Source organism: Oculina patagonica, chromosome 8, assembly GCF_052425735.1.
Source record: "Oculina patagonica isolate OP01 chromosome 8, crgOcupat, whole genome shotgun sequence".
Taxonomy (NCBI): domain Eukaryota; kingdom Metazoa; phylum Cnidaria; class Anthozoa; order Scleractinia; family Oculinidae; genus Oculina; species Oculina patagonica.
The window spans coordinates 4138227-4152806 of record NC_135765.1 but is presented as its reverse complement, the minus strand read 5'-3'; the positions used below and the strand labels follow the sequence as shown (position 1 = coordinate 4152806).

The following is a 14580-nucleotide window of genomic DNA, read 5'->3' as shown; positions in this document are numbered from 1 at the left end:
CACCAGCGTCCTAAACCACTCGGCCACGCTGCTTCTTGTTGCTAATGTTTCTTCTCTGCAAGCCCGCTTTTCCAAATGATTATCAGCAAGTTACATGTCAGCTTACTTTTCTACAAACACTTCAAATCCAGTGTTGGTGATGTGCCCATATGTTCCACACTGCTCCTCACCAGAATCCTGCTGTTTTATTGCCAAGTGCATGGAAGCCAACAAGTGAGCGAGATTTTCTGTCTGCACAGGCGAGAAAATCTCCACATCTACAGGAAATAAAAGAACACAAGAAAATGATTCTGCACCAAGTCTTTCAAACACAGGTGTTACGTGTACCCTTCGTCAAGCAAATCATTTCAAACCGCCAACGCTTGAAACATGTTACACCCGCTTTCAGTGTTACGTGCATAGCTATCTTTCTACATCCATCTTTCGACATCATCTTTCGACGTGCTGTTTGAAATGAGCCAATCAAAACCGATGTATACCGTTGTACCGTTCCATGCAAATGACCCACAAGGTCAGAAGGTCATGCAAGCGGGCTGTGATTGGCAGATTGTGATCTGTGTTGTTTGTTAAGCACGTCAAAGATGGGTGTCGACAGAAAGCCGCTATGCATGTAACACTGAAAGCGGGTGCAAGAGAAACACGCAGTTTTCGTGCGGTGTTTCCTCGCCCGTTTTTCACCATTTCCTGGTATTTATGGAGGAATAAACTGTTTTCAAAAGCGGCTACAAATCGTTAAGAACTATACCTAACCCTTTCAATCAACCCCAAAATTCTTTGAGTTAAATAGAGACGCAAAGCTTGTAAAGTTACCTTTGAGAAGGTGGTAAGCATGTGTCACCAAAGCTTCCTTAGACCAGTGTGGTAATAGGATGATGGACACAGTGTTCATTAAGGCGGGAAAATCACGACAGCGCTTCTGAAACCTGGGCCCCAGTGACGATACGGTCAGGACAACACGAAGATTTTCTCTAACAGTCCTGGAGACGAGAGTTTGTAGGAGAGTTGACAACACCGGTCAGTATTAATGCAATGTTTCGCTACAAACAGAAAACACTTTAGGCAGAACTCTTCAATAATCTGTACGTTAAACGGCTTACCAAAATCTCAGAGCTTCTACAGTGTGTCACTGGAAGGCTTTAATAAACTGAATGCCTTCAGCTTTTTATGCTTTCTTAATGCTAACTTGTGGTAATCAATTTTGAATATTTTCAATTTCGTTTAGTTTCTCTCCGAAAATTTTGAGCGTGGCACAGGGTAAATTAACTTGGAAATGCGATGCGGTAACTCATGCGTAACTGAAACCAAATGATAAATTACTTGGGAAAACGTTGACAAAAATATTGTTAAATCGTTGGAACTTACTTGAGGAAGAAATCCCAAGCCACATCTCGTGTGTACGCAAGCCCTGCTTGTGTGACTTCTGTTCTGACGGCATTGATTACTGAAGTTTGTTCTTCTTCGGTGAAAAGGTGAGATATGGAGGAGGACACAAGGAATTCGCTTACATGTACTAGAAAATCTTCGTCGGTTAGGTCTGACTCCGGTAGCAGCAACATCAAATGCTCGCCCTGCCACATAAAAAACAAATTGATTGAGAAAGGTTTCTCGAAATTTTTGTCAATTTGGCCACCCACAATATCATCAGGCCATCAACAACGGTCAACGCAAACACTTTGTTTCTAAGACAAAGGAAGCAAAAAATGGATTATGCGACCAATTTTATGAATACTCTACAAATTAGTATGTATTCTATGTTGTATGGCAACCGACGAATTTCAAGATTTCTTTACTTTTCAGATAGACTCAAAATGTAATGTCTGTGTAGATAGTGATTTAAGAAACTCTGCCGTTGTAGTTTAACAAAGGAGTTGAAACTTCAGAAGCCTTGCTTTAACAAATGTTTTGTTTTAATTCCTCTTATTAACTTCATTTTCATTTTTGAATTTTTGTATTTTCCTTTTAAGCTAATTAAATACAATACAGTAAATATAGTAGTAGCTCGCCCAGAATAGCTTGGCTACCTGCGAGGTACTAAGGTCTAAAAACAATCTTTAATTAACAAAGTTACTGTTGACAGTTTTAGCACAAACTAATATAAACAATTGGTTGCCAAGGTTAGCAGAGGCCTGTATTTCCTTATCTCTACACACCTCTGGCAAAATAACGAAAAATTAGAAAAGACTAAAAAGAGAAAGACTCGAGAGTACAAACTGATCTTTACCTTAACGCCTGCTCTGGTGTACGCCGACACCAGATCGCCCTTAAAGCTGTCCAATGTGTATCTATCAGAAGCAGTCAGTGCTGAGGAGTTAATCCTGAACACAGAGTAACCACACAGGTGGGCTGCTAGCTGGGCCAGGCTGGTACTCATTCCAGGAGACCCCTGAGATATTAACAGGGCGTGGCCGCACTCATGGGGGCACTGAAGCACCCTTACAAGACGGCAGATGGTTTCCATCACATCCTGCAAGTGAAAAGGCGTTCAAACAATTACATTGATTGCTGCAAATTTTGCAGTTTGTTTCTTGTTAATGAAACTGGGAACTCTCATTATTGAATGTACTGTAGCGTTAAAGTACTAATTTACACTTCACGATGAAAGTATATTGGTGTAAATGAATGTTGGTATTTATGGAACAGGAAAGAAATGACCTAAATATCGCTTTTTGTTTACAGAAATAAGGTCACTGCTCTAGACCATAGTTTTTATAAACGAACTACGACTTTACTACAATGTGCATTAGAACATTCAATAAGAATGGCCGCCAAAATGGGAAATCTTGCTTCCACGAGGCCTTTTTGACTATGGTCTTCGTGGTGAAGTATGAAGGGCATTGTTCGACACAGAGAGGAATGGAAACGAACGGACTATACCTCATAGAGTGTGATCTTCAGTCTTGGAAAGTCCTTGTTATATTCTTCTACTCCGTGTTCCAACACAGCTTGAACCTAAAGACAATGAAATGATAACTTAACGCTAACATCAATGAATATGTCAGGATTATATTAGCACAAACTGAAATCAATATCAACAATTTAATTTCTTACTTTAACGCATAAACGAACTCAAACAACACATCACTTTTTTATTCATTTGTCGGTCAAAGTAGGAAAAACTATTTTTACCAAACAGTTAGGTTGTCGGAAAAAAGTGCAAAAGTACTGCACACGACAAGACCAAAAGGTACTATGGGTAGAAGTAGAGAGCTACTGCACGTGCTGAATGCTAATAAGATGGCGACACGACAAACGCGAATTTGCACGTTTGATTTCTCTTCAGACATGTGGAAACAAGGTACTTCAAGCCACGCTTAATTTTAGAAGAATTTTTAAAACAAAAAGACATGCGACAGTAAAAGTAAAGCTACAGAAAAAGGCCTCTTGAGCGGAAAACAAAATCTTTCACGTGCAAAAATACAAACTTGTACATTTCCTCTAGGTCAATATGCAAACTTCTAGTGTATTCCCTAGACCGCCTTTCGGTGTTGTCGCGTGCACTTTTGTGCTTTTTTCCGACAACGTTTCTCGAATTAGCTGTATGTAACACACCTTTTTCATGTCAGTGATGTTTCTAAATGACAAATGCACGTCATCCTCAGCTCCCTCAGATGAACCCGCGCCAATCACTTCACCAGCAGTGTCTTCAGAGTCCACCAGGTTAGTGAAGAAAGGGGTGGGGCCTGTCACTATTGACAGCTGTCAATAAAAAGACAGTAAATACCATTACTGAATTTTGAATAACTAAACAAACGAACGAGCGAACGTACCTTCGTGCGACGAACGAACAAACGAACGAAAGAGTGAACCCATGAATAAAGAATAACAAGCGTAAAGTTACTAGGCGGAGTACGTTTCCTTTTTGCCAGTTTAGGAATAAAAAATCGAAATAGAATTAATCACTAAGCGTCAATGCAGTTAGAAAACTCATGCTAATTGAGGGCACTGTATAAAATAAGCAAGCAAATATTGAAACAAAAACTTGTTAAAAATCCCAGCAAGCAGGAATACAAAGCTGTTTACAAAGCGTGGAGGAGTTGAATTCGGGACGACCGAACACAAATCCATCTAGCGGCAGGGAGCAGAATATGAACCCGGGACCTCCGGAATACAAGTCCATCACCCTAACCACTAGGCCACGCTGCCTCCAAATCAAGCTAGTTTATTTTTACAGTTTGAAATGAGACCACGTTCAAGTGTCCAATTCAAGGTCTCATATTTAAACTCGCTCTCATTACCTGTTCATCATCAGTAAAGCGTTTCTTGGCAGCAGTCAGGAAAGCCTGTTGAAATCTCTCCCTGTCAACCGAATCTATCAACCGGCGGCCGTAAACCCAGTCACATTCATGTTTCCATAGCAACAGAAGGTCTTGCGGGGCACAGCCAGGTCGCAATGTGAGGCAAAGATTCCTTTAAAAAAAAAGACATTAAGGAAAGAATGAAGAGTTATCCTTACCAACGAAGTTTGATCAGACAAGCTAAAGGAAAGTTCGCATTCGAGACTAGTGGCCGGGTTCTCTCCTGTTTCTGTTGCATCAAAGACCACGATTATCCCTACTTCCCTGGATGGGATGCTAGTCCACTGCAGGGTTACCCCAGCATTTAATTCGTTGGTACCCATTTATACACCTGGCTAGAGAAAGCGACTGTAAGTGTTAAGTGTCTCGCCCAAGAACACAACAAAATGACCCCGGCCAGGGCTTGATCTTGGACCGCTCGATCCGTAGCCCAGCGCACTAAGGTTTAACCACAAACGGAATTTTTCTCACAATTGAGCTAAGACATTTGGCCATTTCATGTTGTTCTTCGGGCTTAAAACTTGATGGAAGAAAAGGTTTTTAACTGTAATTGCCTGGTGACAACATCGCTACCTGAACACCATGGTCAAATCCGTCATTGTGAACATGTAGTGACATCGCTGGGACGTAGGCAGGAACATGCCTCTAAGGTTATTCTGAAGCTCTACAGTCACGTGACTAATACCAGACAGCAGATCTCGCATGGCTTTGTCCTGGTCTCCAGTCCCCTGGTGTTGCGAGTGGCCCTCGGCAGCTTCTTGGGAGGACGTATCGCTGGTGATGTGCTGGGACTGAGATACGTGGATTATGAAGTGTTTATCCAGCTGCTGAGTGTAGACATAGTGCAGTTCACTTTGGCTAAAAAAATGGAAAAAACATCAATATTTAAGATTAGGACAAAGTTGTTCATGCTGAGGAAATGTTTTAGTTTTGCAAAGTATATCAACGGAGTAAATGTTCATGTTTTCATAGATGTTCACTCCTGCTAACAATGCCGACGTGTAAAGATCCAAAGAAAGATCTAATTCCTCGTTTGTATTCTGTTTCAACCTTCCCCAATCGTTGGTTTGAGGTTACTTCTTTGCAGGATCTTTCGCAAAATAGGAAAATGTGATATTTTGCCCCTTTAAAAAATAGCTCAAATTCTGTCTTACAGATTTTTATTTTATTTTGCATGAATGTTTAATCAAAGCCAATTTGTTATTTCTGAAATTTTGAGGTGGGGTCATACGAGTAGATTTTGAGAAAAACGCTGTTAAAACAACTAGTGCCTAGTCCCCTCCTAAGCACTCGGCCATTCATTTTGGCTCTTTACTGATTGTTTATTAGCATTTTTATTGGTCAAATATCGCATTTGATGGCTATATGCTTTAAAAAACAGTAATAAGAGAAAGAAAGAACATTCCTGAATATTTTTAAAGAGAGTTAAAAGTTGCGCTCACTTACCCCTTAAAACTGTATTAAGCCACCTTAAAGTACTTTTATACACCACAAAATGCTTTTACTTTGACTCTGAAAATTCCTTGCTCTTAGATTGTCCAAACTTCAGTCACCAACAACAGCCCTTTCTAGAATACCCTCACAAGGACGAGTACACAAGACAAACTAATGATTTGATATACCGTAAAATTCCGGTTATAAGCCCTGGGCTTATACAACTTCGTAAGGGTTTTTGCGTGGGCTTATAAACGGAGGGGCTTATATCCGGGAGGGCTTATAAGCGGAATAAAAAAAAAACGTTTTAAAACGAGCGACGGGAGGGTTAATCGAAATATGTTTTTATGTTAAAAACGCATAGAAAAACAACATTTAGACCTGTTCAGCAATGTCATCCAGCAGAAGGGGGCTTATATCTGGGGGGGGGCTTATAATCGGATGTATTTTTTTGTTTCCAGGTAGTTGGGCCTATACATACATACATACTTTATTGACGCTCCCTAAAAAGGGTTTTTCAGCTCAATATAATAAAATTACAAATACTATAACCGGGGGGGGGCTTATAAACAGGGGGGGCTTATAACCGGAATTTTACGGTATCATAACCGCTCCTTTGAAACGGCAATACAACATCTTAACACTTCAAGCTACAGCTCACATGTAAGCTTCTTACCTTGGAAACGTGACGCTAAAAAGAGCAAAGTGTCGTAGTAGTCGCCTGTTCAACCGAGCGGTAGTGGGCGGAGTTTGTGGGTTGTATGATGACAGGTAAGTGACGTCATTAATTTCCCGCCACTGATGGGTTTCAGGGTCGATGACGCCGCGATGATCAATGTGTTGACGAACCAGCTGCTGAGCGGTCTGGGCACCAAACCTGTTCGCCTGTCAAAAACAAGTTTTGCACAAAACAAGTTGAACTTTTAGCAAATAACTTCTTGGACGAATTTACTAAAGAAGAAAGATTCGTGGTACTTCGGTAGGTGAATTAGCAAAGTAAGCTTTGGCATTTTTTAGATTTGTGAAGATCTTATTCTGGTAGGGGGGAGAAGGTTGGCACTTTTCTTTGACGGCATAGCGGTGTCGGGAAACGGTGCAAGTCTGTGTCAACCAAGCCGTTGCTAAGAAAGACGTCACCTAAACTTTTGTTTTTCTCAAAAAAATGTATATATCAATGGCTGTGTGCGTGTGAATGCGAATAGTCAAGCTATTCACTATGCCCTTAGAAACTATTCGATAGCTACTGCGCACACTCGGTTGCCCGGCACCGCTAAGCTGTATTTTTGAGTAGCGTAACAAAGGAAGTTTCTCCCCCCTCCCCCTGTATTCTGGTTAGTTCACACAATATAGTGTGTCCAACATAGGCTCGATGACGCACTGATCTCCGGGGAAAAATGTAGGCCAGTCTCAAGAGAGCGGCAGAAACTGCGCCTTATCTAACCAATCACCTCAAAAATATTATATCCTTAGCCAATGAAACGAAGTTCAGGACAAGTGTGTGAACCCTTTAATTCCCAGGGAAGCATTGGTCGTCTTCCAACCTTCACTACCTTTCTCTATAAACTAAATGCCAAATTGGCGTTGATTTTGCACTTGACAGACAAAGAAAAGACGACTTTCCTTTTTTAATTTGAGCTCTGATTTTCTCACTGCACTGTTGACAGCCATAATGAATTTGCTTTAAGATCAGTTTGGTTCAGGTTTAAAAACAGTCCTTTTAAAGATAAACTTTTTTAACGATGCAAATATACTGCCATGATCACTTGTCACGTAATACAGATCAAAACTTACTCTGCTGAGATTAAGATCATCGACCAAACAAGTCAACCTCTTGTTTCCTTTAGGCACAAAGGTCCTGGCGTGTTTCCACTCAAGGCAAGATGACATTTCTTTCCACAGGCTTCTAGATGTCGTGAACTTGTTACAGAACACTGTCAAGCTCAAAACTTCCCCAATGTCGCCGCCATGTTGTTTTAGACGATGACGTAAGATGGATGTCTTGCCACAACCGGCTTCACCAACTAGTAAAACTGGTTTTCCTCCATCGCTTAGCAAGCCAACGAGGTGAGAAATGCGCTGTTGACAAAAGCAAAAATAAAATACTACTGTTAAATGACTGTAAACTACATTTAGTGCCAACCTGCTCAGAAAATTGAAAATTTAATCCACCTTTGACCACTTTAATGCCTCTACCTTAGCCATATAAGTGAAGGAAAGAGACGTGATGCCCTAACCACAGATAAAAAGACGACCAGCCAGCTATAATGATATTCAGCGACTAGCTAGATACACTGTGAGTACAATGTGTAGAGTTCTGCATGACCTGATTTTGTGTTTATAATGTGAATTGCTAAGTAAATGTGAGTAATAATTAATGGGTGACGTTTTAACCTCATTTTGCATCACGGAACACATACATTTCGACCATCTAGGTATATGTGTGTAGCTAAATGGAAAGAGAGTTGACCCTATCTTGTACAGTGACTGTGTGAAACCACTTTACTTCAAACATGACTTGTTACCTCATTCTGTATAGTGTGAACATATGCTTCGTTAGGAATGCCTTCTGCTGCTGTCTGAGAGTAAGGAGGAACTGAGTCCGCCCAGCTTAGAAACTCGTGAGTCTCAGGAAACACGTAGTAGTTCCACACCTGTAACATACGAAAAGTCAGCTTGTTAGTGTTTTTAACCACATTACTAAAATTCCTCAAAAACGGCAGGCAGAGTAGCATCTCTCGCAAGGTATGGCATGAATTGCTCGTTATCCTTCTTCAAAACAATAGAACAAACAACAGGAACAATGCCCATAACCCCCAAAACAATAGTAACTGCTACACTAGAGGACCAGTAGGGGAAAAGGAAACTTACAAGTTACAAAATGCCAAATAGTGCAAACAGCTTTTTTTGCGTGTTTTACACCACCACCTCGTAGAAATGAAACACTTTAGATGATGACACAGGGAATTCAATTATTTACCCTACACGCTAATATCGAGTGATCGAGTCAGGTAGTCAAGTAACATTCACATGGCTTTCATTTTACCATCACGTCAAAAACTGTTGTGCCCACGAATTTAACACGCTGGAATTCATTTTCGAGATTGAAGGCATGTTTCCTCTTCCAGGTCTCAGCTGGCGTTAAGTTTGTACCAAAACATATCATCATCCTGCTAGCATTGTAAAAGGTGCAAGAAAGAGTGTTCTAACGTGAACTGGTTGTAATATTTGCTAACGTACAACTGTAGCTCGTATTTTGAAAATAGGTATACACCTGATTGAAGAAACATTGACCAATGGAAAGCATAAACCATAAACGATGCGACCCAAATGTTTACGTATACCGGGAAATCAGAAAAAAAAAATCATCGTCTGTAAAAGAATGAATATTATAATAAGGCAGGTTCCATAAATCATGCTCTTAAAGCTCGCAAAGAAAGAAATATCTTTCTATTTTTCATAAATGGAATATTACTAAGCTTACCAATGCTGTTTACCCAGAATCCCATTCGGTCTTATTGTTCATAGTTTATGCTTTTCACAGGATCAACGTTTCTTCAATTTGGTGTTACTGTATGTGACTGCCCCACGCTTTGCAGCTGCCAACCTACCCAAAATGCTATCTGTAATCCCACCCCTTTGAGAGTTATTATTTATAGCTTGATTTCTGACCTCTTCGTCCCCTGGTAGCATCACGTAGTCATTCCACTGATCTCTCCACCACTGACTAAAGTATGGACGATGTTCCTCTACCAATGTGCCACCAAAGGCCCACATGGCAGAATAACAGAAGTAGTTCTCAAACTCTGGTGGCATCAAGTCTTGATAGTTTGAAATGATTGCCTGGGACACAATGAAAGGTAGGTGTTCGGTGAGACTTCTAAACCATCGAAGTAACTTAAGAAAGTCCCTGATCCTAATCGCTAATACTTAATGTCATAGAATTGATAGATAAAAGCAAAACAAGACAACGTGTCCTAGTATGGATACATTAGTAAAAGCGGCTGACATGGTTGCCACAGACATAAGCTTTCAAAATTCCCTGACTTTTCCCTGATAAAAATAAAATTTCCCTGACCAAATAAATTCAAAATGTCAGATACACTAGCGGCCTCCAGCCCCCACTTCCAAAAAAAAAACATATCGCTGAGATCACATTGACCTGAAATGTTTCTTCCAGCCATCAATTGTATGAAATCAGCGCTGTTATATGCCAATTTTCCCTGACGTTTCTTCAAAATGTCAATTTTCCCTGACTCAAAATAAAATTCCCTGACTTTTCCATGACCTTGAAAAATTTTATTTTTCCCTGACATTTCCTGACCTGTGACAACCCTGGGTTGAGTACTTGGCCTGCTTGTTTTTGAGAGCAAATTAATACCAATAAGAGAGCGGGCTGGCCGTTACAAGAAGGTGGCCATAAGTTTAAATTCGACTTTACCTTACCATTAACTGACCCACTTACTCTGGGAGGTTAGAGAACACAGCACAAAAGAAACACTTACTGGGTTTAATATTGCCTATTTACTCCCTACTTGGATGGATGGACAACTTTATTAGAGTGTCAAAACCCACATAGCTAGGGAAGAGTCCCTTACTAATTTGGGGACACATAATTTAAAAATACAAGAACGCCTTCAACATTTTTATCTTATACAAAATTTTATTGTCCCAGGGCCCCAATGGATACCAGCCTCGTTGCTGAATGGGCCACCCTGGTTAAATAAAGTTTCCTTACCTTACCTTAAAAAGAGACAATTTATACTATTAAAAACTTATCATACTATTTAACTAATCTAATAATTTAAAAATAGTTGGTCTTAAGTGTGAAAATCGAATTATAATCGCTAAAAATGTGATATAAAAAATGATATGATACAGAAAAATAATTTAAGATGAGCAGAGGGAACAGCCCTTGCAGCCATCGTCAACTAGTAAACTGATGTCATATTAATTTACGTATTTTACGTTTAAAAATATTTAGACTTTTTTCGGATCTAACTACTTTGGGTAGTTTTCCCCACAGCCTTGGGCAAAAAAAAACAAACAAAAAAAGATTCTCCCAAGGGCAAAAAAGATTCTCCCAAGGGCAAAAAAGATACTTCCAAGGTCGAAAAAATTCTCCTCCATTAACAAAACAACTGCTTCCAAGCCTACCTCCACTAAAGTTAGCAGAGTGTTCACCATGCCCATCTCGGTCACAGGTACCACGTGACGTAACTGTGAGGGTTTGTTCTGTGTTGGTGGTGCTCCTGAAATAGGTGGGACTGATGTTTTGGATGCCAAGTACTCCAACGTTGGGCCAATACAGCGATCACACAGTTCTCTCAACACGTCCACCTCACGTTCGGGGCGTTTGGCGAGCCAGCGATCGACCAGAAGAGGCCAGTTGACATCAGAGGTGTTCATACTGAGCATGCCCACGCAGGAGAAAACTGATGGGCTGAGATTTTCTAGAGTCTCCAGCTTCAAAGGAAAATCGAAATGTGTATGTTACAAAAAAAAAAAGTTGATTCTCCTATGACATAATCTAGGTATCCTTTATAAGGGAATGGATTTGCAAGAATGGAAACAAATCTTACCTCCCACACAATAAGCAGGGCGTCTGGAATTTTAATTCTTTCGTTGTTGCCAAGAACTACTGTTCCTGTAGGTGAGAATAATTGAATTCTTAGTGTTTAACCTTTCTTCCTAGTTTAAGCTACTCTACACTACCTACGTTAACTTCGGCTGCATTTTGTATCCTACTGGCTAAAACGTAACTAGTAAAACCTGTTCTTCGACTGTCAGAAAACGTCCAATGACAATAAGAATTCTATAAGTACACGTACAAACAAGTCGAAAAGCAAAGTCTGTGCTACAAACTGTCCCTTCTGAATAAACCAATGCTCATTATCACTCACCAGTGTTCTGCACAATAGAGCCAAATAGTTCCATTTGCATTGGATCGATCTGCGTTGGGAATTAAACGAGAAACATGAAGGTCAAAACACAAGGCCTTTGAAAGGGGAAGAACGGGGGAGTATTCGAGTAAAAAGGTGGATATTTCTACACTACCGTGCCATCCAAGTGAAGCCATTTCATCAAAGGCTTTCCAGTCGCCCTGCTCTCTGTCTCCTGAAGACGGAGTTGCTGAGCCTGCCGTCGTAGTAACACAGTCAATACTCCATCACGCCACTCTCTAGATAAACAATTGAAAAACACGGTATCAGGCACGCTATGATCTGATTAAACGGCGTTGATTTCTTGAGGCTCAGATGTCAAGTCTAGTCAGTGTTTTCACGTGATATTCTCGGGCAAGGTGCTTAAGGAGCCAGACATTATTAAGAGGGGGTGTGCTGCTACAAATGGAGGGAGGCTGTGTTCCAATTCTCCTGACCCTCCCCTTTTATGAAGCACATTTTTTGCTGACCCTCCCCCCTACTGCCCACTCACGCCCTTTAACCTCCCCAATGCGCATGCATAAATTTATATGACCCCCTTTTTCCGTGCATAAACTACCTTCTAAATAATGACCGGTCCATAAAGCCCGGGCCAAACGAGGATGAGAGTCGATGAGAGTTGACTCTCATGAGAGTTTTCGTCAACTCTCATCGACTATTATCAACTCGTGCCAAACAAGAGTGAGAGTCCATCAAACTCTTATCGACTCTCGTGGAAAATTTGATCATGTTCAAAGTCGACGAGAGTGCATGAGAGTCGATGAGAGTGCATGAGAGTTCCATGCCAAACGAGAGCGAGGTTTTGAACTCTCATCAACCCTCATCCTCGTTTGGCCCGGGCTTAAACACTTGCAGGGCCTCTCTCTAACCAGGTGTGTAAATGAATGTTAGTATTGATGGAGAAAGAAACAGAATTGTCAGTGAATATAGGAAGTTCTGGAGCCCAATCCATTCACCGTTTGCATCATTAACAAACCTGGTTTCAGGGTCTACAAATCCAAGCAACTCCTCAGACTCAACAGCCTCTGTACACACTATGTCTGTTTTCACCAAGTGTCCCATCTCTCTGTGAGCCGCACCCAGGGTCCTGATGCACTCAGTCTTGCCACATCCACTTGGACCAGTTATACACACCTAACAAAACAGGAGTGATAATTATGCAACTTTAAGTTGAAGGGACTGTGTCACGGCTGAGTTACGTTTATTTTATTACGTTTTGTCAAATACTCGCTATGAAACTTATGGTTTGCAATGAAATTACTTCTATGGAACTAAATAACAAAACCATAGCTTCATTACAACCAAATGTGTCTCCCGGGCGTTATAATGAAAATTTACAAGCAAACAAGATTAACTTTGAAAACTGTCAGTCCAACAGTATTTCAAAAACCCATCTCGCAATCCGTTTCAATCTTCGTCACTTTTGGCCATCCGTACCTTCTTTTGTATTTGATGTGTTATTGAAATGTTCCTTCACTGTTTTAAGAGGTTATTTTTATATTTTAGCAAGTTTGATAGTCGTTTCCCATGCCTAAATTTGGCTAAAATTCGTGACACAGTTCCTTTAAGTGGCGGAAGCATTTCTGGTCCATAGTGAAAGAGAGGGAAAGGGCATTGACATCGGCATGCTTAAGAAAACTTACCAGTTTATGTGCTTTGACAAGCTCTGCTAGCTGGGCCACTCTAGCTTGAAAGGCGGCACCAGGCTGCAATCCGAGTTTGCCTGTGGCCACTTTAATAGCGGACTGCATGTCACTCAGCACTGAAACAAAAGATATAACGACTCAGCTCCGTAGCCATTCCCACACTAACTGTGGCAATTTTGCTAATTGTCCTTACTTCGGACATCGGAGAATGAGGCTCTTACAGAAGTTAGTGCTAAGGATATAAATGTTACTTTTCTTGAAAAAACGAATTTAGCCACTGCAAAACCATATTTTATTGTTCTTACATAACAATATTCAAAATGGGAGTTTGCATTCTATTTTAATTTTCCTCGATTTAAGCCATACATACAACTCTTTTATAAGCAGTTTCTGCTCTCCTGGCGCGTTTCTTTTCCTCACTTAGCCATGTTTGTGCCTTTTCCGTCCATCTAAACAAATTCTTGCTAATGTTTTTCGTATTACAGTGTTGCATGGCCTTTTGGGTGACACTGGCCTAAAAACAAAATTGGAATGTACTTTCCAATTCTGGTATTTTTACAGTCCCCCCCTTGGTTTTCAAAAGATGCGTATTACACATTAGCAACTGACACAAAAGGCCTGCTTCATTAGGCAATCCCCGCTTACCCTCCGCATTATCTCCACTGGGCTCGCCAGGAGCCTTTGAAACAACAGGAATCTCTTCCAAATTGCTGACTTGGTCATTCATCTGCATTTTGCTTCCTTGGGAGCCGTAACTTTCAAATATCATTGGCACTTGTACATTAGGGAACAGGTCTGCTAACAATGTGGCGAACATGACGGCATCACTGCCGTCTAGTCCTGGCATGTATGTATCTCTCAAGGCAAGGACAACTGCGTGCTCTTCCATTTTAAGCACGTCTTGTGGATCGGGTGCACCTTCATGGTCCACAGGGGCCAGGAGTTCTAAGTTAAAATACCAACAGAGCACAATTATGAGATATAAAACAACAAAACAGCAGCTTAAAATGCCGGTATACATACACAAGACATCAACTAGTCTGATTGAAGAGCTGCTAAGAAAATGCAAGAAATAAAGTCACACAACTACGTTTATTCTCCAATGAAAAAACCGTTCATAAGAAATCAGAAACGTTAAGGCAGGGAGGTTTTAAGAGGGGTAAAAGAACCAGACAGTTAACCCCCACGAAAGAGCACTCCAGGTTGTCAGGGGACTGTTTTGGTGTCTATGTACTAATGTTAAATTCAAATTCCATTTTTAAAACC

General features: G+C 40.7%; 1 protein-coding gene across 1 annotated transcript in view; it reads right to left on the bottom strand.

Annotated features, from left to right (window-relative positions):
• Nucleotides 1–14580, bottom strand: part of LOC144662959 (uncharacterized) — a 68014-nt gene that overhangs the window by 20174 nt on the left and 33260 nt on the right. The window contains exons 41-59 of the mRNA XM_078523888.1: nt 13960–14259; nt 13312–13430; nt 12645–12802; nt 11784–11907; nt 11630–11678; nt 11309–11373; nt 10884–11192; nt 9399–9569; nt 8252–8380; nt 7521–7805; nt 6406–6614; nt 4869–5153; nt 4236–4407; nt 3550–3696; nt 2875–2949; nt 2222–2464; nt 1363–1568; nt 811–977; nt 107–257 (exon numbers count right to left, since the gene is read on the bottom strand). Coding sequence (XP_078380014.1) covers nt 107–257; nt 811–977; nt 1363–1568; nt 2222–2464; nt 2875–2949; nt 3550–3696; nt 4236–4407; nt 4869–5153; nt 6406–6614; nt 7521–7805; nt 8252–8380; nt 9399–9569; nt 10884–11192; nt 11309–11373; nt 11630–11678; nt 11784–11907; nt 12645–12802; nt 13312–13430; nt 13960–14259 — 3364 coding nt within the window. The remainder of the gene's footprint in view (nt 1–106; nt 258–810; nt 978–1362; nt 1569–2221; nt 2465–2874; nt 2950–3549; nt 3697–4235; nt 4408–4868; nt 5154–6405; nt 6615–7520; nt 7806–8251; nt 8381–9398; nt 9570–10883; nt 11193–11308; nt 11374–11629; nt 11679–11783; nt 11908–12644; nt 12803–13311; nt 13431–13959; nt 14260–14580) is intronic.